This window comes from Balaenoptera musculus, chromosome 10 (genome assembly GCF_009873245.2).
Source record: "Balaenoptera musculus isolate JJ_BM4_2016_0621 chromosome 10, mBalMus1.pri.v3, whole genome shotgun sequence".
NCBI classification, from domain to species: domain Eukaryota; kingdom Metazoa; phylum Chordata; class Mammalia; order Artiodactyla; family Balaenopteridae; genus Balaenoptera; species Balaenoptera musculus.
In genome coordinates, this window is record NC_045794.1 from 100,840,705 (window position 1) to 100,862,461 (window position 21,757).

A 21,757-nucleotide genomic window follows, 5' to 3' on the forward strand; every position below is an offset into this window, starting at 1 on the left:
CAGTTGGGTGACCTTGGACCAATCAAGGGGCCTTTCTATGTCTCGATGTCCCCACTTTGCAAAATAAGGATAACTGCTCTGATACGGCCAAGTCGCCGTGTCAGAGGACCCATGCGCGGTCCCGGGAGGGCAGGCCTTGCCCCAGCACACAGAGGGTCGCTGGCCTGAGCTTCATGCCCGCACGTGTGGGACACACCACACATGGGCTCTCCGTGGGTGTACACAGGTTTAGGCATCCATGCGTGTGTACCTCTGCACGTGTCCCCATGCCCGTGTCCCTGGGCATATGCCTGGACTTACGTTTGCACCAATGCAGTTCCTATAAGTGTGAGCAAGTGTGTGCTCCTGTGTGTGTTCCTGTGCTCGTGGCCAACACAGCTCAGATCTGTCAAACCCTGCCTCTCTGCCAACCTGTACTTGCCCCTCTTTGAAAAAACACAGCATTTTCTACAATTCAGTGATAAAAAGGCGAACAACCCAGTTTAAAATGGGCAAAGGATCCGAATAGACATTTCTCCAAAGAAGGTATAAAAATGTCCATTAAGCACAAAAAAAAGATGCTCAACGTCATTAGCCGTCAAGGAAATGCAGATCAAAGCCACGATGAGACAGCACTTCACACCCACTAGGATGGCTAAAATAAAAAGAGAGACACTAACAAGTGCTGACGAGGACGTGGAGAAATCAGAACCTTCATGCACTGCTGGCGGGAATGGAAAATAGTGCAGCCACTATGGAAACCGTTTGGAGGTTCCTCAAAATGTTAAATACAGAGTTACTATTAACATTTAACCCCGCAATTCCTCTCCTAGCTATGTACCCAAGAGAAATGAACACACGTGTCCACACGACAACTTGTATGTGAATACTCATAGCAGCATGATTCACAATAGCCAACAGGAGGAAACAACCCAAATGTCCAGCAGCGGATGAATGGACAAAGAAATTGTGGTCTCTCCACACAATGAAACACTATTCAGCCATATAAAGGAACGAAGTACTGACACAGGCTGCGACATGGATGAACCTTGAAAACATGATGTTCAGTGAAAGGTGCCAGACACAAAAGCCACGTGGTGTATGATTCCATTGATATGAAATGTCCAGAATAGGTAAATCCACAGAGATAGAAAGCAGATGAGTGTTGCCAAGGGCGAGGGGGATTGGAGGATGATCGCTAAGGGTTTCTTTTTGGAGTGATGAAAATGTTCTAAAATTGACTATGGTGATGGTTGCACAACCTATGACTACACTAAAAACCAGTGAATAGTACACTTTAAATGCCTGAATTGTACTGTATATGAGTTATATCTCAATAAAGCTGTTATAAAAACATACAGCATCTGATGGTTTTAGGGGATTGCATACAACCTGTCCTACTCGATTTAAACCCTCACAGGGGCCCCACCTCACAGTGAGGATGCTTGGCTCAAAGGAGGCAGGTGACTGGCCCAAGGTCTCATGGCAGGCTGACCACAGAGCTGGGATCTGACCCAGGACCCCAGAGTCCATGCTCAGACCACCCCCCCCGCACCCACCAGAACAGGGAAACCACACAGTCTGTCTCCCCCCTCACTGACCAGGCCTGAGACCCAGGCTTGCATGTGTCACGCCCGGGCACCCTACTCCATCTCTCACCCTTCCCTCCCTCACTCCTCTGCTACCATCCCAGCACCAAGCATGGCCTGCCCTCCTGGCCAACCCCAGGGCCCCAGGGATGAGGCCCTCAGCCCCTACCCATCCCCAAGCCTACGGCCAAGCATACAGCAGGACAAGACTAACACATCACAGCCCAGGGGACTAGTGGACTTGGGAGGGGGTTCACAGGGAGTGCAGGCAGAGGTCCTCGGTCAGAACCACGGAGGGGACAGCAGGACGGGTGGCTGTAGGGAGGGACTTGGGTGGAGGACGACCAGTGCTGGCCCCTCTCAAGAAGGATGCCGAACCGCAACGAAGAGTAGCCCTGCTCACCGCAACTAGAGAAAGCCCGCGTGCAGCAACGAAGACCCAACACAGCCAAATAAATAAATTAATTAATTAACTAATTAAATAGAAAATTAATAAAAAAAAAAAAAAGAAGAATGCCAAAGGTGAGTCCTAAATGACAAGAGGAATGAGCCATGCAAAGGTGCAGGGAACAGTGTTCAGGCAGAGGGAACAGCAATGCTAAGGCCACAGGGAGGGAATGAGCCGCATGTGTGTGGTTTGATGCAGGAGAGACAGCCACTCCATGGTGACTTTGGGAGCCCGTGGGGACGATATTAGATTTTATTCTACAAAGATGAAAAGCCCCTAGAGGGTGCTGCTGTGACCGACATTGGACATGGGACAGGGTGGGCGTCCCGAGTCCTTGGCCCGGCCAGCGGGACACTGCCAGCTGGTGAGCTCCCCCGCTCCTCTGAGACCCCCACCACCACCCCATTCAGCCCTCAGGCTCCCGGGAGCTTAGAAGGGGTGGGAGAATACCTCCCCCTGCCCACAGTTTACAGGTGGAGAGATGGAGGCCAGGGAGGCCAGGAGACACCCTAGGCCACACCAGCAGCTCCTGGGGTCCCCCAGCAGGGCAGTGCAGCGCCCGTGTCCCAGCCTTGGCTCAGTCATGGGGCCTGGGCATGCACCGCATGCCCGAGCTGCATCCCAGCACACACGGGGCGAGGTGGAGAGGCCGGGGGAGGGGGAGGCAGGGAGCCCAGAGATGCCTCGAGGCCCACCAGGCCCCAAATCCCCATTTGTGCACTTGGAGGGTCAGAAGCCCAGAGGCCCCGCCCCACCAGGCCCCCTGCCATCCTGACCTAGGATTCTGGCGGGGTGGGGGGCCTGGCCTGGACCACCACCGGGGTGCGACCCGCGCTCTGCTGAGTGCCTGCTGGAGAGGCTGCCTTGCACCCCCGTGCCTCTTCCTGTACCTGCTAAAGGGAGGTGATAACATCACCCACCTCGCGGGGTCCAGCACCGCGTGGGTGAGGAAGTGCTCAGGGCGCGGGAGCTGCTTTTATCACCCATCTCAGAGCGGCCTGGACCCTGGGCCTGGGACGGGCGAAGGCCTGCGCTGGCGCTGTGTGCGTGCAGGTGCGTGTGCCTGTGTGTTGCCCTCTCCGTGTCCCTCTTGCTGTAGGTCTCTGTCTGTCCTTCCCTCTCAGCTTCTGCCTCTCTCTCTACGTCCCTCTGTCCCTCTCTGTCCCCCTGGCTCTCTCCGGCCCCGTCCCAGCCGCCGCCCCGGCTCGTCCCCGGCTGAGTCAGTGTCTCCACGCTAAGCTCTTCCCTGCCGTTGTCATAAACAGAGCACTGGAAACAGTCGTGCCAGGTCCGAACACGCCGGCACACCCGCGCCCGCGGCCTTTGTTCTGACCCAGTGGGGCCCTCACACCCGCAGCGGCCCTCCAGGGGGGTCGTGCTCCGGCTGGGCCCGGGGGGCCTGGCCCAGGGCCACGCAGCGAAGGGCAGCCAGGGCCCAGGGGTCTGCGTCCCCAGCTGGGCTGGCCTTCCAGGAGCTTCCACCCCTGCCCCATGGCTCTGGGGAGGCTGGCAAGGCCTCTTCTACGGCCGCTCTCCTTAGGGAGGTCAGCCCCGGGCAGCCTGCCCTCAGACCACTCCCTCCTTCGTCGGGCCTGCGGCAAAATCAGCCACTGCCTGTGAGGGGGGACGCGATGGAACCAGAGCCCCTTCCCCGCCGCCCCGCAGCTGCCCCCTGTCCCCACCAGCCGGTTCCCGGACCCCCGCCGGGGCACAGGGCTGAACCGTGGGTTCAGATCTCTAGTTCTCACCGGCGTGTGACCTTGGCCAAGACAGGCTTCTGTGGGCCTCAGTCTCCCCATCTATGCTGTGCGGACAGGGGAACCAGGAGCGAGTGGTGTTTGTGCAAGGGCCCGGCCGCAGCGCCCTTGGAAGGAATGGTGGTCCCACAGTGGCGGCAGGAGTGGTCCCAGGTGGAGACGGACCGAAGTCTGGGCCAGGCCTTGCCCTTGGAGGCCGGGGGTGGAGGCCCGCCCACCTGGGATCTGTGTCCTGCTCGGTGGACCAGAGCCCGGCGTCCTGGACCCCTTGTCCGTGGAGCCCTGGGCAGATGTGCGTGCCAAGGAAGCAGAGGGTCTTCCTGCCCCTATTCTGAGGAGAGACGCCCCCCAAGTCCTGCTAGCGTTGGGGCCCCAGCCTCAGCCCTGGTGCGGGTGGGTAGACGGGGGCCCGGAGAATGGGAGGCCGTGCCCAGGGTCACACGGTGGGACCGTGGCAGCGCCCTCCCCCTCCCAGACCCCATCCCCCCCTCACAGTCTGTCCTGTCTGTCCGGGCCCTGCCAGTGAAGGTGGAAAATTCCCATCCTGGATGAGTTCCAGGCGGACCTAGAGGAGCCAGGTGGAGGGATCAACCAGCGCCCAGCCTAAGCCCCCAGCTGCTCTCACCACTGGCAGGTCCAGAACCTGGTCGCCTCGGATCCACTGCTCCCGGGAGCAAGCTGGCCTTCCGGTGCAGGGGGCCAGAGCCAGGGCCACCTGGAGCGACCAAGGCTCGCCACATCCTGAACCAGGAGTGGGCTTGGGGAGCCCTGCCTCCAGGAAAGTCTTTCTGATCCTGACATTCGAGGCCCCAGTTCTCCCCAGTGTCCTGGCTGCCGGGACCCCGAGCCTCGAGCCTCGACAATGTCTGTTCTGCTGCCTCAGGCTGGGCCCCCGGGACGGGGGTGGGGGTGGGGAGTGACCAGGACAGACAGGACGAAGCTGTGTGTCCCTCAGAGCTGGGGCCTGTGGGCCGAGAGGGCGTGCCCGGTGCGAGGCCGGGGCCCAGGCAGGCTTCCCAGTCCAGCCCCGTCGGCTCCCCCAGGGCGTCCTGGGTGCAAGGCTCCGAGAGCAGGGCTGGGTGGCCTTCACTCCACTGCCAGCGCCCTGCCCCTGGCCTGGCAGACAGCAGGCGCTCGGAGCTTGCAGGCTGAGCAGTTACAGGGGCTGCCAAAGGAAGCCACCCTCACGCCCCTGCGCTGCCCCAGGAAGCAGCTGGTCAGTGACCCCCTGCCCTCAGCCGAGCTGGAGGACGGCGTCCTGGGAGAAGACGGTCAGACGTGGGTTCAAATGTCCGCACTGCCCCTGACCAGGGTGACTCCGGGCAACTCCTGACCCCTCTGAGAGCAGTGCCACCAACAGAAGTCTCACACGAGCCACGCAGGTCATTTTAACTTTCCTAGTTGCCACATGAAGAAAAGTGAAGATAATTAGGTGAACTTAAATTTGGTAACATTTTTTATTTAGCCAATATATCCAAATATTACCATTTCTACATCTTAATTTTAAAAGATCATTAAAGAGCTATTTTACTTGCTTTTTTTCTCTCCAAGTCTTTGAAATCTGTCATGTATCTTACACTCAACGGCACGTCGCAGTTTGCACGCACCAGATTTCAAGTGCTCTCCTGCCCGCGGTGGCCTGTGCCCCCAGAGTGGACAGTGCAGCCTTCGTCCCTCCTGGGGACTCATGTCGGACCTCCCTGAGCCTGGCCTGCAAGCCCCGGGCAGGGGGCTGGGCAGGGGGCCGGGCATGCAGTAGGTGCACAGGGCCTGGGAGCTGCCCTTTCTCCCCCAAGGCCCCGGCCAGTGGCCGACCTGGAAGCCCCCAGACCCTCGCCTTTCAGACACTCGGAGGTAGGTCACTCTGCTCCCTCAGATTGTCCAGAAACCGATGGCCTTTGCTGAGCCCCTACTGCAGGCAGCCAGGAGACTCAGGGCTTGCTCCCAACGCAAATCTCACCCACAGAACAAACGGGCGCCACGTGAGGCAGGATTAGGGGTGGCCCCTATGCCTGGTCATGTCCGAGCGGCACGTGATGGGCGGGACTCAGTGTTCCATGGCAGCTCGGGGTGGGCGGGGGCCCGAGTGCACGCAGCTGCAGCCCCCATGCCCCGTGCCAGTGGGTCCCAAGGGGCTGGGCTCAGGCAGAGATGGGGCAGTGGGCGGCAGGAGCCCCTCTCTGCTCAGACCCACCTGTGCCTTCCTGGCCTTCAAAGCGCTCACACCTCAGCCCACAGCCCTCCAGCCGTGACCCCTCCTGCCGCCTCCGGTCTCCCCACCTTCCCGTTTGCTCCAGATGCTCCCACAGTTCCTGGAAAATACCGTCCGCTTTCTGGCCTCTGGGCTTTGGCACATGCTGTTCCCTCCACCTGGAGCCCCCTTCCCTGCTCTCACCTTCAGGCGGGTCTGGGTCACTCTGATCCTCCCTCGGGTCTCAACGGACACATCACCCCACCAAGGAAGCCCTCGACAACAGTCCTCATTCCGTTATGGCGCCTGTTAGAAATGCCCTGCCTTGCTCGGGATCCCTGGGGGCCCTGAGTTTCTAACGGGTGTCCCTGGAATACGAGGTTCACCCCTGACTCTCACGTTTTCCCCGTCCTCCTCCCGCACCCCATGGAAGAAGACAGCTGAGTTGGGGACACATTCACACACCCCACCCCCACAAGCTCATTTCCAGGTAACGGAAGAGACGGGTAGGAGGGGTCAGGGTGGCCCAGCCTCGCTCTGTAGGGGAGGAAATAGGCTTGGGTGGGCTCGGGTGGCCAGAGGGTGGAGGCCACCAGGCATGAGGGGAGACCGCGTTGGTGGAGGGAGGATTAGGGTGGGCCTCAACTCCCCAGAGGAAGCACAGCAACTGGCACCCAGAGGGCCCCAGGGCAAAGCCGGCACAGGGTCATCATAAGAAAGATCTATCTTATGTGGAGTAGTAAGCTCCCCATCCCTGGAAGCATACAAGCAACAGCACCAGGTGCTGGGAAAGGAGCTGGAACTTTGCACAGGCGTTGATTTGCACCTTTAAAGGGTTTGCCTTCAGCTCTCAAGATCTAAGCACGGCCCAAGGTCATAGGCAGGGCCTGAAGGGGGCCTGTCCCACCCACCCAGGCCATCCCCCCTCTCAGGGCCAATCATTAATTGGCACCGCTCGAGTGGCTGCCTGCCAGCCCATGGCCCGGCTCCGATCCCGTGCCCGGGGCACCTGCATGCCTCTTACATGGGCTGGCCTCGCTGCTCAGCCCGACTTCCTGCTTGTGACTCCCAGGAGCTGAGCCCTGCGAGGAGCAAGGGGCCTGCTCAGACCACCATCACGGCACGCAGAGGCACTCCTGCTGCCTGCGGGACTCAGCCCAGCTCAGCCTGCAGCCAGGGCCCTCCTGGCTGAGAGCTGGGCCTTCCTCGGAGGGCAGCGAGGAGCCAGGGAGGGCTTCAGCCTGGTCGGGAGACAGCCTGGGTGTTAGGAAGCCCACCCACCGGGGGCAGAGAGCAGAGAGAGCCTTAGGCAGGTGCTGAGCTGGTCCGGGGCTGACAGACCCGGGGGGATGAAGCACCAGGGTGTGACTTCAGCCCCGCTGTGGATGAGGAAGAGCCAGGAGGGGTGAAAAAAGGCGTTGCCCGGCCAGGCCAGCGGGGGAATCAGATGTGAATAAGCAGGCAGAGGGGAAGGGCCTCCCAGGGTGAGAAGCTGCAGGAGCAAAGTCCCACAGGAGGGAAGGGGCCCAGCAGGCTCGGGGAAGAGAAGGAAGTCAGCGAAGGCTAAAGCTCTAGTTTCGAGAAGGGATGGAGGGAGGCAGGGGCTACTCAGACGCCAAGCTAGGAAGCTAACTTTATCCTGGGCACTAGGGAGCTACTGTAGGTTTTGGAGGAAGGGAGTGACATGGCATGGACGGGGCTGGGAAGGAGGCAGAGGGAGGAACTGACAGCTGCCAGAGGAGGGCCAGAGAGGCAGGCCCGCAGTGGCCATGGGGCAGAGCGGGGGGATGGACAGAGGAGACAACTCCAGGTTTCTGCTGGACGACTGGGTGGTCAGGCCAGCAGGGGAGGCTGAGGATGGAGATTTCAGCAGCAAGATGCTGAGCGTGTTGACCAGAGGCTCCCGTGGGTCAGCCGCGCCGAGTGGTCCACAGGGCGCGGCCATGATGGTCTTGACGCCGGGGGAGAGCTGATTGGGGCGGGGCTGGGAAGGAGCAACCAGAGGCTAGAGGAAGCCCAGGTGAGCTGGGGCCCAGCCAAGGAAGAGGGTCAATCGGCCACACCAAGGTCACTAATGGCCGGGACAGGGGTGACTGGAGTGAGAAAATGAGGGACGGGGACAGTGGGTGTGGACATATCTGCCAAAAACTCTGTCTCTGAAATGCTCGTGAAAGTGAGAGGGGGTGTCCTAGGTGGGCTCCGTAGAAGCAGAGCCTGAGATGCCTGATCCCAAGGGGAGCTCAGGGCGTGAAGAATGTCACAGAGCAGCCCCACCTGCACAAGGGGACTTTATACCCTCTGCATCAGCCCATCCTTGGCTGTAGGCACCCCTCCTCTCTGTGGGCAGAGGGCTAGACTCCAAGAAGGAACGGCTGTGAGCTGTAAGCCGAAGTCCTTACAGCACCAGGGGCTGCTCTCAGGGAAAGTGATGTGGGTCCCCTATGCGGGGGCCGGTCGCTGGCAGGGGGGCCAACGCCACTCCTCTGGGCTTTGGAGGGTGCACAGGAGCCCGGCATTTACTACTGGTACTATTGGTGAACTCCCTGCCTGGGGCCTGACCCTGAGGAGAGGATAAAAGAGGCCAGGTCTCCCTCACCGCCTATGTCTTGAGGTCCTAAATGAAGGGCAAGCTCCCCCCTGTCCTCAGGCCACAGGACCAGGTCCACTGCCCATCCCCCTTTGCACAGGGAGGCAGGGAGGGCTACCAGAAAGGGGGTCTGAACCCAGCTCCCCCGTGTGGCCACCGGCCACCGCACCACTCCCCTGGCCTCAGTGTCCTCAGCTGTGCAGTGGGGATGGTCACAGCTGCCTCGGAGCCCAGGGTTCTGGGGGGGAGGAAGGGGAAGAGGACGGGGAGTGCCAGGCAGGCAGGTGGGCACCTGGCATGAAGCGGGCACCGGTGCCCATGCCCTCCCAACTGCGGGGGACGGGGCAGGCAGTCCCACCCTCTCCGCTGGCACCTGGAGGGAAGAAGCTGCACTTGGGTGGTGGGGCCCTCGGGAGGGGGAGGTGCCACCCTCCTGGCTGTGCCAGGTGGCACCCACGGGCTGCTCACCGCAAAGAAGCCCCTGGGGGCTTTCCCCGTGCCTCCCCCAGCCCCACGCAGGCGTTCCAAGCCCTGCAGAGCTCAGCTCTGGCCTCAGTCCCGCCAGCTGTGACTCCGCTCGAAAGGCCCAGGCTCCTTGGTCCTCTGGGAACGGAAGGACCTGCTGTAATCACACGTTTGGAGGCTCACCTGTGCCCGCAGGTTGGGGTCTGGGATAACAGGGCAGCCCTGCATGCCCGGCACTGTGTCCCCGTATCACTCTCTGCCCTCTGACCCTCACAATGGCCTGGGGGGGGGGGGCAGGTCGTCTCACCATCCCCACTCTCACTCGTTCAACAGCTGTTTATTAAGTACCTACTGCACACAGGCACTGGGAGAGGCGCTGGGGACCCTGATAAGGGCCCGCTCGCTCAGAGCTCAGGTTACAAACGAGGAAACTGAGGCCCCAAAGCCCAGAGGGCCAGGCCCAAGGTCACATAGCAGCTCCAAATCAGGTCAGGCTCCACAAGTCCCACTTCTCCCTTTCACTCCTCAGTCTCCTTCCCTGTAAAATGGGCACACGGGAGCCTCCCCCGGGGCCGTGAGGACAGGGAGCGGGGCGTGCGGCCCAGGGACTGTGCAAAGCGCGGGGGGGCTCGGCCCGCAGAAATCTGGATGTGCCACTGCCCGTGGAATCGGAGGCCATCCCAACTCCCCCTGCACAACCCCCCAGCCCTGCCCTCCCTCCAGCCGGACTCCTCCCTGCCCCCACCTGTCACACTGCTACGCCCTGCTGTTCCCTCTGCCCAGAGTCCCTTCCACTCTCGGAACCCCAGCTACAATCATCCAGCACTCACTGTGGGCCGGGCACCTTTCGCATCAAGCCCCCCAGCCACCCGCTGCAGGAACCACTACTGTTATCCCATCTCCAGACACAGACGCAGAGACATGGAGAGACAAAGCCTCGTGCCTAGGGCCACCCAGCTGCCGCGCATCAGCACGGCGTGCCTCTAACCGCGGCACCACCAGCCTGCCCGCTCACGTCCACGCGGGACGGTGTCCCCCAGCCTGACAGCCCAGAGCAAGGGCCCTCGTCCATTCACACAGGCTGGCTCCTGTCGACACCTCCCTCGTTCCAGACGCGGCAGTGTCCCAGAGGGCCAGGCCAGGTCCGGGTCTCCAGCAGGCCAGACCCAGAGAAGTGCTGTTACAGCAAAGAAATCAGCCAGTGGGTGTAGAAAAGCGAGCGTGGGCCGCCTGGCCTGGCCTTCAGTGGGTGGGCCGGTGGCCTGGCCCCCAGGCACCCAAAGCCCCGAAGGCGGGGTCCCCGCAAGCCCAGAGGCGCCCTTACCTACTCGGAGCTCTTGCCCGAAGACAGTCTTCTCGCCGAGGGCGGAGCAGTTCCAGCGTCCGAAGCGGAACTGGTACTGGCACTCGTTGATGCCCATCTGCGCCCCCTCCCCAATCACGATGATGGCATCGGGCCGGCTCTGGCAGATGGCACGCTGCCGCGGGGCCAAGCCAGGGATCTTGTTGCAGATGATGTTGGCTCCCAGGGCCACGACGGACGACAGCGCTCTGCAGGGGGGAGAGGATGCCCAGGAGGTGAGACACCTTGGCAGGCTCCCGCCACCCCGCGCCTGCCACTCTCCCCACGCAGTCCCTCGGCCAGCGGACGTGTTCCAGGAGCCCAACTCCTGCCAAGCTCTGCCCGCCAGGGAACAAAGCACAGAGCCCTGCCCTCAAGGACCATGTTCCACTGACCTGCACACAGGATTCCAGCTTGAAAAGGCACACACACCCGTGCCCCCTCAGCTTGAATTTGCAGGAACGGGATTGCAAGAACCACGGGATCACAAGTTCCATGAATCAACAGTCCCGTGGAATGCAAGAACCACGCCTCTCTGTGCCTCGGAATCAGACACACAGACCCTTCGTGGATTTGACAGTCACCAGCTTGGGACTGTCCACAGCTGCCCCCAAGCAGCAGACCCCAACTCCCAGACAACTGAGGCTTTCCCATCACTTGCAGACCCCCGGCTCCCTCCACCCCAGGGTGCCTGGACCAGGCAGGCTGCTAAGTAGGCCGGGCAGGCCGGGAGCCAAGCCCACCGGGTCCTGACTGCAGCCACAGCCCGTGTGTGACCTTGGGGAGACATTCTGCCTCTCTGAGACTCAGTCTTCGCACCCATGACATGGGGTATAAAACACCTTTCTCCCCCTCTCCGAGGGGAGAAAGGCTGCACCCATGGGGATGACTGTCGTTATTGTTTCTGGAAGACTGGGTGCACTCAGAGGAGGAAACAGGAGCTGATGTGAATTGAGCACCTACTGTGTGCTGGACTCGGCAGGGTGCTTTATTGCAACATTGTGTCCTCAGAGCGGTCCCCTGAGGGTGCCTTGTAATTAATCTCCCAGCACCCTGCAGGAACTGGGGGGCACTTGCTGGGCTCTTCCTCTCTTCGCCTGGGTGTCATCAGTGTGATTGTTTATTTGTTTAAGGAGGTGAAATTCACATTGCAGAACGTTAACCATTTTAAAGTCCTGTGGCATTGAGTACATTCCCAATGTTGGTCAACCACCACCTCTATCAAGTTCCAAGGCACTGTCACCACCCCAGAAGGCAACCCCCTACCCCTTAGCAGTCACTCCCCTAGCCCCTGGCAGCCACTAATCTGCTTTCCGTGCCTGTGGATTTGCTGGTTCTGGACATTTCATACGGATGGAATCATACGACATGTGACCTTTTGTGCCTGGCTTCTTTCACTTAGTATAACCTCCTCAAAGTTCATCCTCATTGTATCATGAACTTCCTTCTTTTTTATGGCCAAATAATATTCCATTGTAGGGCGAGATCGCATTCTGTTTATCCCTTCATCACTGATGGACATTTGGGTTGTTTCCACCTTTTGGCTGTTGTGAATAACGCTGCTCTGAACATGTGCACGCAAGTTTTCTTTGAGTCCCTATTTTCCATTCTTCAGGGCATGTACCTAGGAGTGGAATTGCTGGGTGACGAGGTAGTTGGTTTTGCTTTCTGAGGAACCGGCAGGCTGTTTCCCACAGAAGCTCCATCAGCTGTTTGGTTTTAAGCACCCAGGGAAGGGACAGCAAGCTGAAAGGAGGCGGTCTGGGTTCCGCAGACCCACAGCAACAGGTGGGTTTCAAGACAGAGTCTGGCTTCCAAACAACAGATCAGGGGGCAAAAGGTGGGAGTGGGGAGGCCACGAGGGGCTCCCCAAAGCCGCTGCGCAGGCCCTGGCCTCCTGGCACGGTGAGTTCCCTCCTTCTGCCCACAGCCCGCCAGCCCCTTTCTTGAGAGAAGCGAGTCAGTGTTTTTCCAGGGCAGCCGAGCACCCACAGCCAGATGGGAAAGTCCCCGTGTGGCCTGAGCCCACAGCACGTGCTGCGACAGGGACGCCCCGGCGACACTCAATCCCTGTGGCCCGCCAGCCCCACCCACTAATCTGGCCAAGACCCCCCTGGGTCTCCCACGGGCACAATGGGCAGAAACGCCCGAGGCTGGCGTGGAGGAAGAGCTTCTGGGCAGGCGGGGCTGGGAGCGGGCTGGAATCTGGGGAATTCAGCCCAGAGTAATTGTAGATGCTCAGAAAACCGACCCGGGGAAATGAGGTGATGGGAACCCTGCCGGGCACCAGCCTCCAGGCCTCGGGTCGGAGCTTGGATGCTACGAGCACATTCCCCATCCCCAGATTCTTCCAGCAGGCTCTGGGCTGCCAAGGCCCTGCTGCCCAGGGTAAGAAGCCTTGCTCCTGGGGGCAGAAGTTCAGACAGATGGGGTCTAACTGGATGCCCCTGGGGGCAGAAACAGATGATTGCAGCCCTGGTCTCCCCGCTCCAGGCAGGCCACCCCTAGCACCCACCTCCCCCCACCCCACCCTGATGGTGTCCCTGAGAGCCCACCTACAGCTCCCTGGGTTCCTTTGATCAGAATCGGAGCCCTCCTAGGATCTGGCCTCTGACGACCCTGCCACCCCTGCTTGCGCTCCTCCCTCTGCCTGGCATGCTGGTCTCCCTCCCTTTCTTCTGTCTCGCAAACTCTCCTGCCCTTCCAGGCCCAAGGGCAAGAAACCCCTCTTCCCCGGGCCCCAAGGACACGCATTGTGGACACTTGTCCCTCGAGTACCAACCTCACCCCTGGTCTCATGGTCGTTGTTTCCACCCCTGGCTCCCCCACCAGCCCGCAAACACGTCGAGGGCAGTGCCAGGTCTGAGCTGGCCCTAGGGTCTCTGGGACTGCCCCGTGTAGCCGACCATGAGTGTGGAGTGGATGAATGAACGAACGAATGAATGAATACTCAGGGATTATGTCAAAAAGAGCTCCTGCAAGTCAACAAGAAGACAACCACATTTTAAAAATGGGGGAAGGACTTAAACCTTTCTCCAAGGAGAGACAAATGGCCAACAAGTACGGGAAAAGACTCTAAACATCAATCATCATTAGGGTAATGCAAATCAGAACCACAGAGAGGAAATACCTCACCCCCACCAAGATGGCTATGATCAAAACAACAGAAAATAGCACACATTGGCGAGGATGCGGGGAAACTGGGACGCTTATGCATTGCTGGTGAGAATGTAAAATGGTGCAGCCGCTGTAGACAGCGGTTGGGAAGTTCCTCAAAAAGGAAGGACCATAGAACCCAGCAATTCCACTCCTAGGTGTGTGTTCAAAAGAATGAAGGCAGGCGTTCAAACAAAAACCTGTACACAAATGTTCATAGCAGCACTAGTCACAATAGCCAAAAGGAGGAAATAACCCAAATGTCCATCAACAGATGAATGGATAAACAGAATGTGGTCCACCCAGACAATGGAATATTATTTGGCCATAAAAAGGAATGAAGTACAGACACATGCTACATGGATGAACCTCAAAAACATTATACTCAGTGAAAGAAGCCAGACACAAAAGGCCACATATTGTACGATTCCTTTTCTATGAAATGTCCAGCAAAGGTAAATCCACAGAGACAGAAGCAGGGTAGGCCAGAGGCTGGGGGAGGGGCTATGAGAAGTCACTGCTTCCTAGGTGTGGAATTTCCACCTGAGGTGACGGAAAAGTTACGGAACTAGATAGAGGTGATGGTTACACAACACTGAGGATGTATGATATGCCACGGAATTGTACACTTTAACTCGGTGAAAGTGAAGTGGCAAATTTTATGTTAAATGAACTTTGAACAGAATTTTTAAAAATGCTCTCTGGGCTTCCCTGGTGGCACAGTGGTTAAGAATCTGCTTGCCAATGCAGGGGACATAGGTTCGATCCCTGGTCCGGGAAGATCCCACATGCCGCGGAGCAACTAAGCCCATGCGCCACAACTACTGAGCCCGCGCGCCTAGAGCCCATGCTCCGCAACAAGAGAAGCCACCGCACGGAGAAGCCCGCGCACCGCAATGAAGAGTAGCCCCTGCCCGCCGCAACTAGAGAAAGCCCTTGCACAGAAACAAAGACCCAACGCAGCCAAAAATAAATAAATAAATAAAGATATTAAATATTCCCATTCTGAGCACCTGCCTTGGACAACACAGCCCTCCGCTGTGTCTCAATCCTCTCTTTGCAAGATGAGCCTTGCCATCCCCATGTTACAGGAGTGTGGACTGGAGCTCAGAGAGGCTAAGGGACCTGCCCAAGGCCACACAGCCAGGTCTCTGCTTCCAGAACTCAGGTGGAGACAGCACCGTGGCTCAGAGCACAGCACACAGTCGGAGCGTAATATAGGAGACGGCCTGGAGTGGGAAACTACACCCACTCTTCATTTTCAAAACACACCTTACATCTTCCCCGCGCTTTAAATCCTCCAGGTCACTCGTTAATTCGTGCAGGTTTCTGGACAGCTGCCGGTGCTAGTGCTTGAGCTCTGGCAACCAGTCTGGTGCCCCGTGCATCCCCTCTCCCACAGTCTGACCACTGGCCTCCCTGAACAGGCCTGGTCCGCCTCGCCCCAGGACCTGGCCTCACTACACCTGAAGACCTGCCTGCACTGTTCCTTCCACCCGGAGGGGATGGGGCTGCAGATGTGAGTGGCGCGTTAGGAAACCGTCCGAGTGGGAAAGGGGTAAAAATACACGGTCGCTACAGAACTGAGGCCCTGCAGGAGACAGGAAGGCGGACGCAGGCAGCATTCTGCGGTAGCTGCAGTTTGGGGTGAGGACATGCTATGGGCACTCTCAGCAAGATGCCCCACCAGGTGGGCCCGGCTCTCACCCTCTGGGAGGCTGCCCGCCCTCAGCTGCCCGCCCAGGTGCCCCACGAGAGGCTGGCAGGGCGGCTCTGCGTGGCCCTGAGCACAGAGAAGCCGGGCGGGGCGCTCGTGTTTCAGTTGCTGACTTTTTCCATGGAAAATTCTGCTCTGGGCTCATCCCCCTGCGCTATTCAGGGAGGGGCCTCGGGACACAGGCAAGATGCCAGGGGGAGTGGGCAAAGCTGAAAATCTAGAACTTTCCTCACTCCTGGCCTGGGCCAGTACCACGAAGGGAGCTCGGAGGAGGAGGGTTTCAGGCCCTGCAGACAAGAAGCCCCCACCTCGTCCCCATCCCCGGGGGCTGTGGACAGGGCTCTCTGATCTCAGACCAGAGGGCGCTGGGTTGGAGCCCGGCGTTGTGCAAGGAGGGGGCTGCCACTGAACAATCAGAAGATCTTTCTCCTGCCAGAGCGGTCCAAGTGGATGGGGCTGCCCCTAGGACGAGGGGGTTCCAGTGGGCCTGAGGGGCAGGTGACCACTGCCAGGTGACAGATGGGCAGAGAAGTGGCCAAGGGCCCGGGGTGGGGGTTTTGCTGTATCATTAGCTGGGTACCAGGCTGCCCACCTGGCAGCTCTGTGGGGAGGGGTTAGGAACATGAGCGCTGGTGCGGGCCAGCTTGTTTGGAACCCTGGCTCTGCCTTTTCCTAGCTCTGAGACCTCAGGCAAGTTTCTTAACCTCTCTGTGCCTCAGTTTCCACATCTGTAAAGTGGGAGTAATAATAGCCATGATACATCACAGAGCTGCCAGGAGGGGTACTTGAGTCAAAGTACATGGCACTTCGTAGCTGGCCTGTGGTGAGAGGTCATCGACGTTGGCCATTATTAACTAACCCTCACAGCCTCCCAGTAATGGGAGCCCCATTACTGACCCTCATTCATTGAGCCCCCAGGATCCAGCCCCCTCATGGGGGGCTGTTTCTATCAGGGGGACCGATGCTTAAACCGGCAACTCCGAAGCCAGTGGGTGCTCACATCAGCCACTGCATCCACCACCAAGGGGTTCATTCCTGGACCAGCTCTTCCCTCTGACCCAGCAATTTCACACTAGGGTCTATACACCCAAGAAAAGTGAGCACTTACATCTGCCAAAGGACATGAACGCGGGTCTCCAGCTCAAACTGGGAACAGCAACCCAGGCGTGCATCACCAGGAGAATGACAGATAAACTGCAGTACATTCACCCAGCCAGATGCAAACCGCTTACACGGATGACTCCCCCAGACACCACGTGGAGTGAAAGACGGGAGAACCTCGATGCTACCACGTATAAGAAGCTCCAGGCCAAGCGGAACTCAGAAGTCAGAAGAGAGTTACCCTGAGGTGGGAGGCGCTGATGGGGGGAGGGGCCACAGGGGAGCCTGCTCTGCTGGGGGCCCGAATGCTCTCTGTCTCGAGCTGGGCAGGGGTTACACAGGTGCCCGTGTAGGTGAAAAGGCATCAAAATGCCCACTAGAGATTTCTGCACTTTATGTACGTTATACCTCGACAAAAAAGTAAACTGTTGCAATACAAACGTTTACAGGGCTGGCAGAACAAGGCAAGAATACAAACTCCAAGTTTTCTTACAAAAATTAAAATAAAGAAAGCACAATTAAGAAATAAAATGCGAACATTAAAAATCATTCCTGGATGCTTTGCGTGCCCGGCCTTGAGGGGTGCAAACCCCTCCAGCAGCACATGCTCCTGGGGGCTGCTGTGGGCTGGGCCCCCGCCCCCTGCAGGCAGAGCTGGGTTAGGCCAGAGCACAGCCCAAACCCAGGCTCAGAGGCCCGGGGATCAAAGGGCATCCCCAGCCTGGCTCTGCTGAGGGCCGCCCCCTGCCTGCCTGCCGCCCTCTGCCTCCGCCTGGACTCCGTCCACAGATGCTGCCAGCCTGTTCCCACTGGGCCCTGATCCTCTGGGAACCCTGAATAGAGAGGCAGGCTGCCTCAGCAGCTCCCGGGGCAGTAAGAAGCGTGGGCGCGGGAGACCCTGAGGACCGTGAGAGTGGAGGGAGCCCGTTGTGAGCGGGGCAGTGCCCTCCTGCCCTTAGCCTGTGCCCGGCCAGCGCTCGGGGCCGGGGGGCAGAGCTGCCCACCTGCTAGCGGTCCTCTGCCCAGAGGAGCTGGGCCCACCAGTGGGGCCAGACCCTGACGGGCAGCCTCCTCCCAGCGCTGCCCAGCTAAGACCCCTGTCTAGGCCAAGCCCCAGTCCTGCCATGGCCCAGCCTTAGGGCTCTTCCTTGGGAAACAACAGCAGGGACCCTGAGGACCCAAGAGGGGTCAAGTGGGGGGGCCAGGGTCTCACCGAGGCTCAGGATTAGAGCCATCTTGCCCTTCCCTGTCTCTGTGTAGGACACCCCTGCTTCGTTCAGGAGCTAACGCCCTCCAAACCTGCCCCAGCAGCTAGGAGTCTAACCTAAACCCCTCATGCTGTTGGACTCAAGGTGGCGTGAGCACCTACTGTGTGCTGGACTCTGGGCTCAGGGGTCCCCTAAGTGGCGGGGCGGGGCGCAAATGTTGTGATAATAATTATAATTATTATTGTTATTCCTCAGAATAAGGACTGAAAGGTCCAGAAGGTCCAGCCACCTGCCGAGTAGCTCAGGGAGGGAGGGAGGGAGGGAGGAAGCCGGGAACAGGACCCATACATCCTGGCCCCAGACCGGTCAGTGTCGCATCACCCCGTCCCTGACCCTCAAAGACAGTTGGAGGGGTCACCTGTCCACCTGGAGAACCATCCTCCCCCATCGGTCCCTGGGGGCACGAGGCTGCACTGGGGCCCAGCTACACTGGGGGGACCTCCCAGGGGGGCCGCTGAAGGAGGCCCCCAAACCTGTGCCAGGCCCTCCCCACGCAGGCCGCGTGCTGCTCCAGGGTGGTGGCCCATCTCATTCCCCACTGTGCAGTCTGCCTGGCCTGCGCCAGGCCCAGCTGAGCCTCAGTGGTCACCGTGGAGCTGCCGAATGGGTGGCGGACGGACGCATCAGCCAGCGGGGCTCGTGAGGACAGCTGCTGGGCCTCCCAGGGAGAAGGACTCCGCTCGCACGGAGGGCAGGACGCTGCGGCTGGCACGTTCTCAGCAGGGCGGGGGACCCAGGTGCACCCCATTTTCTCTTTGACTGTTACAGGTCGATAAAGAGCAGATTTTATTCCCACTTTACATACTGTTGAGAAAATGTCAGCCTCCGGATGAGGGCCAGCACTTCGAGTCCCAGGATGTGTGCAGGGTGCCGGGATTATGGGGGTGAAGCCACCCCAAAGTGCCCTCGATAGGGCACTGATCCACTGGCATCGGCCTGTCTTCCTACTTAAAGAGCCAGAGAGAAGTGGCGTCGTTGCCAGCCTGGGTCCACGTGACAGAACAGCCTCTCAGGCCCAGAGGAAGCCTCGCGCCATCTGATCTGTCCACGGGGCCTTAAAACGATGGCCACGGATGCGGCCGCAGGAGCCAGGCGCCTCCACCTCAGCGCCTTGTTTCTCCTACAGATTCCCCGACAAGACCCCACAAACCACAGCCCAGGATAGAGGTGCCCCCGCAGAGGGCAGACGGCCTACCACGGCATGGACCCCCAGCTCCCTCCCGCTCAGCGCCCTCTCACTGGACAGAACACCAGCTCTAATGCAGCCCACCCATCCCCAGGGCTCTGGGTTGGAGCAGCCCCGGCCCCTAACCAACCACAGAATCCTGGGCCTGTTCCCGAGGCTAGGACTGGGGCAGCACTCCATGGGGGAGACTAGGATCTAAGTACTTTCCGGAACCCAGACCTCATGACTGAGCCCACCGGGCCGCAACACCGCAGACCCCTCCCAGAGCCCCGGGAGCCAGGAGGGGGTCGCTGGGGGACATCCTGCTTTCCTCCTGGGGAGGAAGCTTGTACCACCTTTGGGAAGGTGAGCAGTGATGAGAGAGGGCTTCCCGCCGGCAGCCCACGGCTCCCTCTGCCCTCTGGGGCGGCCCACCCCACCCCCAGTCTGCCCCTCCGCCCTGCCCCAGTACCAGCAGGACATGGCTTCAGGGCCTGAGCCAGGCCTCCCGGCCCGGCCCTGAGCTGCTCCTCATTGGCCCTGGGTGCTGTCAGTCATGAGGCTGGCCCCGGGCACACCCCTACCACTCACTCTTACCCTCCAACACTCGGCTTTCTGCCTCTGCACCTTCACCCTCCAGGTCCTCTTCCCAGACCTGCTGATCTCACCACCTCAGAGACCCTCCTCCGAGAGGCCTTCCCACCCACCGGCCCCCACAGGGAGCCAGGACTCTGTGCTTGACCCCCTCAGGCTTCTCCTGATGCCATTTGGGGCAGGGTGTGGCCACCACCACCAGCTGGGGGATCCCCAACATTGCCCAGCACCCAGCCAGGCTCCGAGCTGGCCTTGGACGTAAGCACCTCCACTCCCATGGAGGGCTGAGATGGATCCCCAGCCTCTCTCCAGGCCCCCATCCCTGGCCTGGCCCCGGCCGCCCCGCTGCCCAGAGCTCCTCCAGCCCACGCTCCTGGCCCGGGGCGCTTTGTAATTCTTCCTCCCCAGGCATCCTCCGGCAAAATATTTGAAGAATGTTCTAATTATCGCAGGGAGGCGAGCCGGGGTCCACTTGTCCAGGAAGTAACTCGGCAAATACCTGGGAGGGCGGCACCTGGCCCCCACGCCCACCCAAGGCTGCGTCCCTGCCAGCCTCTCCCTCAGGTGGGCAGGAGTTGGCCCGGAACTTTACAGCCACAGATGGCCTGGAAGAGGCTCTTCACCGGCTCTGGAGCCCAGCAGGGCACCATGGGCAGAGTGGGGGGCAGGGGCACATGCTGGCCTCAGTGCTCCTGCTTGTCAAATGGGGACAAGAATGTCTTCCAAGTCTGGGGTCACACTGCAGACCCCCTGGGCCACCATCACAGTCCCAGAGCCAGCACCGCAGCGTCCCCACAGCCTTCCCCTGTCAGCTGGATCAGGATAGAATGGAACAGAAGGCTGGAGGCTGGTGCAGCCAGTGCAAGGGCCCGGTGGCACGCAGGCCACCTGCCCCTGCTCCGATCTGCCTTGAATCTGCTCATCTCCTTCCCCAGCCGGGGCTCTAGGCCAGCTTGGGGGAAGCATGGGCTTGGGGACATCCCCAGACCTCAGGAAGGCCACTCCGAGGCTGTTCTGAGACTCAGTTTTCTCATCTGAAAATCGGACACAATCAATCCTCTGTTGGCAAATGGCTTCTCCCTCTACTGGGTCAGGAAGTACCTGAACCCCCTGGGGCGTGGCCGGAGGCGGTGCAGGGGAGTGGAGTGTGTGCAGAGGGCAGGCCTGATCGCAGCCTGCCCGACCATCTGACCTGTCGGCTAACCTGCCCAGTCACAGGGCCTGCACTTATGGGGGCGACAAGACAAAAAACCACCCTTGTGGAAAAAAAAAAAAAAAAATCTAACAAAACAAAAAGACCACCCTTCCTGAGCAGTGTCCCACACCCTGTCCTACTTCATCCCCATGGGGTCTCTTAAGGTGGGCCTTGCCAGCCCCCTTTACAGATGAGGAAACTAAGGCTTCAGGAGGACACCCAGCAGGGAGCTCCGTGGTGCTGGGCAGGGAGGAGGGTGTCCCAAGCAGCCTGGAGAGAGGCCTGGAGGCAGGAAGGGGCCCAGCTGGGCCCCCGACCTGCCCTGGCCTCAGTTTCCCATCTGCGGAGTGAGGGGCTGAAGTGACAATCTAGGTACCTGCAGCTGTATCCTAAAGAAGGTTCTCTGGGTTGGGGTCCTGTGTTCGAATTCCGCTCAGCCACTGACTCTCACTGGCCTCTGGGAGCCTCAGTTTACCCATCTGTCCAATGCTCGTGGGCAGGGCCTCCTGCGGGCTGGCTCCCTGCACCCGGGTCTGCCCGCTGCAATCTTTCCAGGCCACTGCTCCGCTCAGCTCGCTGCCTGCAGTGTTCCCAGGGAAGAGAGCAGAGCGTCCGCCTGCTCCCTCGCGCCCCCGGCGGGCGGCTGCCAGCCCGCCCTCCCCACATAGCTGGCATTCCTGGCCTGGCATCCTGGGACCCCACCCTGGTGAGAAACCAGGCAGCCTGAGGGAAAGCAGGTGGCGGGCAGGGGGTCTTGGGCAGGGCTGCGGCCACCACCATCCACCCCCACATCTGCCAAATCTGTGAAGTCGGAACCTCACCTAGTCATTGTGACCCTAAAATTTCAGGACGTTGACCTCTGACCTCAGAAACTTCCAGACCTCTGCTGGGCATTTAGGCCCATCAGGACACTCCTGAGTTCCGACCACACTGGACCAGCAATTCCCCCTCCAGGGCCACCCTGTCCCCCTCCAGCAGCCAGGCAAAATTCAAGGCTCAGCTTGGTACCCCCTCCTCCAAGAAGCCCACCCAGGTCTCTCCTCTGTTCTCCCTTCCTCCTGCCCAGCATGGTCACATCTAGGCCCGGCTCCTGAGGAGGCCTTTAGGGGCTGAGATTCAGCAATATCCGCTTGGCCAGGCCACGGCCACACTTCCTGCATCCTCTGCTGTGGCCTAGACCTTCCCTAGGCCTTACCCCTGACC

General features: G+C 59.9%; 1 protein-coding gene across 5 annotated transcripts in view; it reads right to left on the reverse strand.

The window, feature by feature from the left end:
• WNT7B (Wnt family member 7B) overlaps positions 1–21,757 on the reverse strand; it is a 51,435-nt gene that overhangs the window by 14,946 nt on the left and 14,732 nt on the right. For 3 of the 5 annotated variants that reach the window (XM_036867521.1, XM_036867525.1, XM_036867523.1), the window contains exon 2: positions 10,345–10,567. In XM_036867521.1, coding sequence (XP_036723416.1) covers positions 10,345–10,567 — 223 coding nt within the window. Of the gene's footprint in view, positions 1–10,340; positions 10,568–21,757 lie in introns of all 5 variants that reach the window. The other 2 variants (XM_036867524.1, XM_036867526.1) reach the window with 1 other exon arrangement.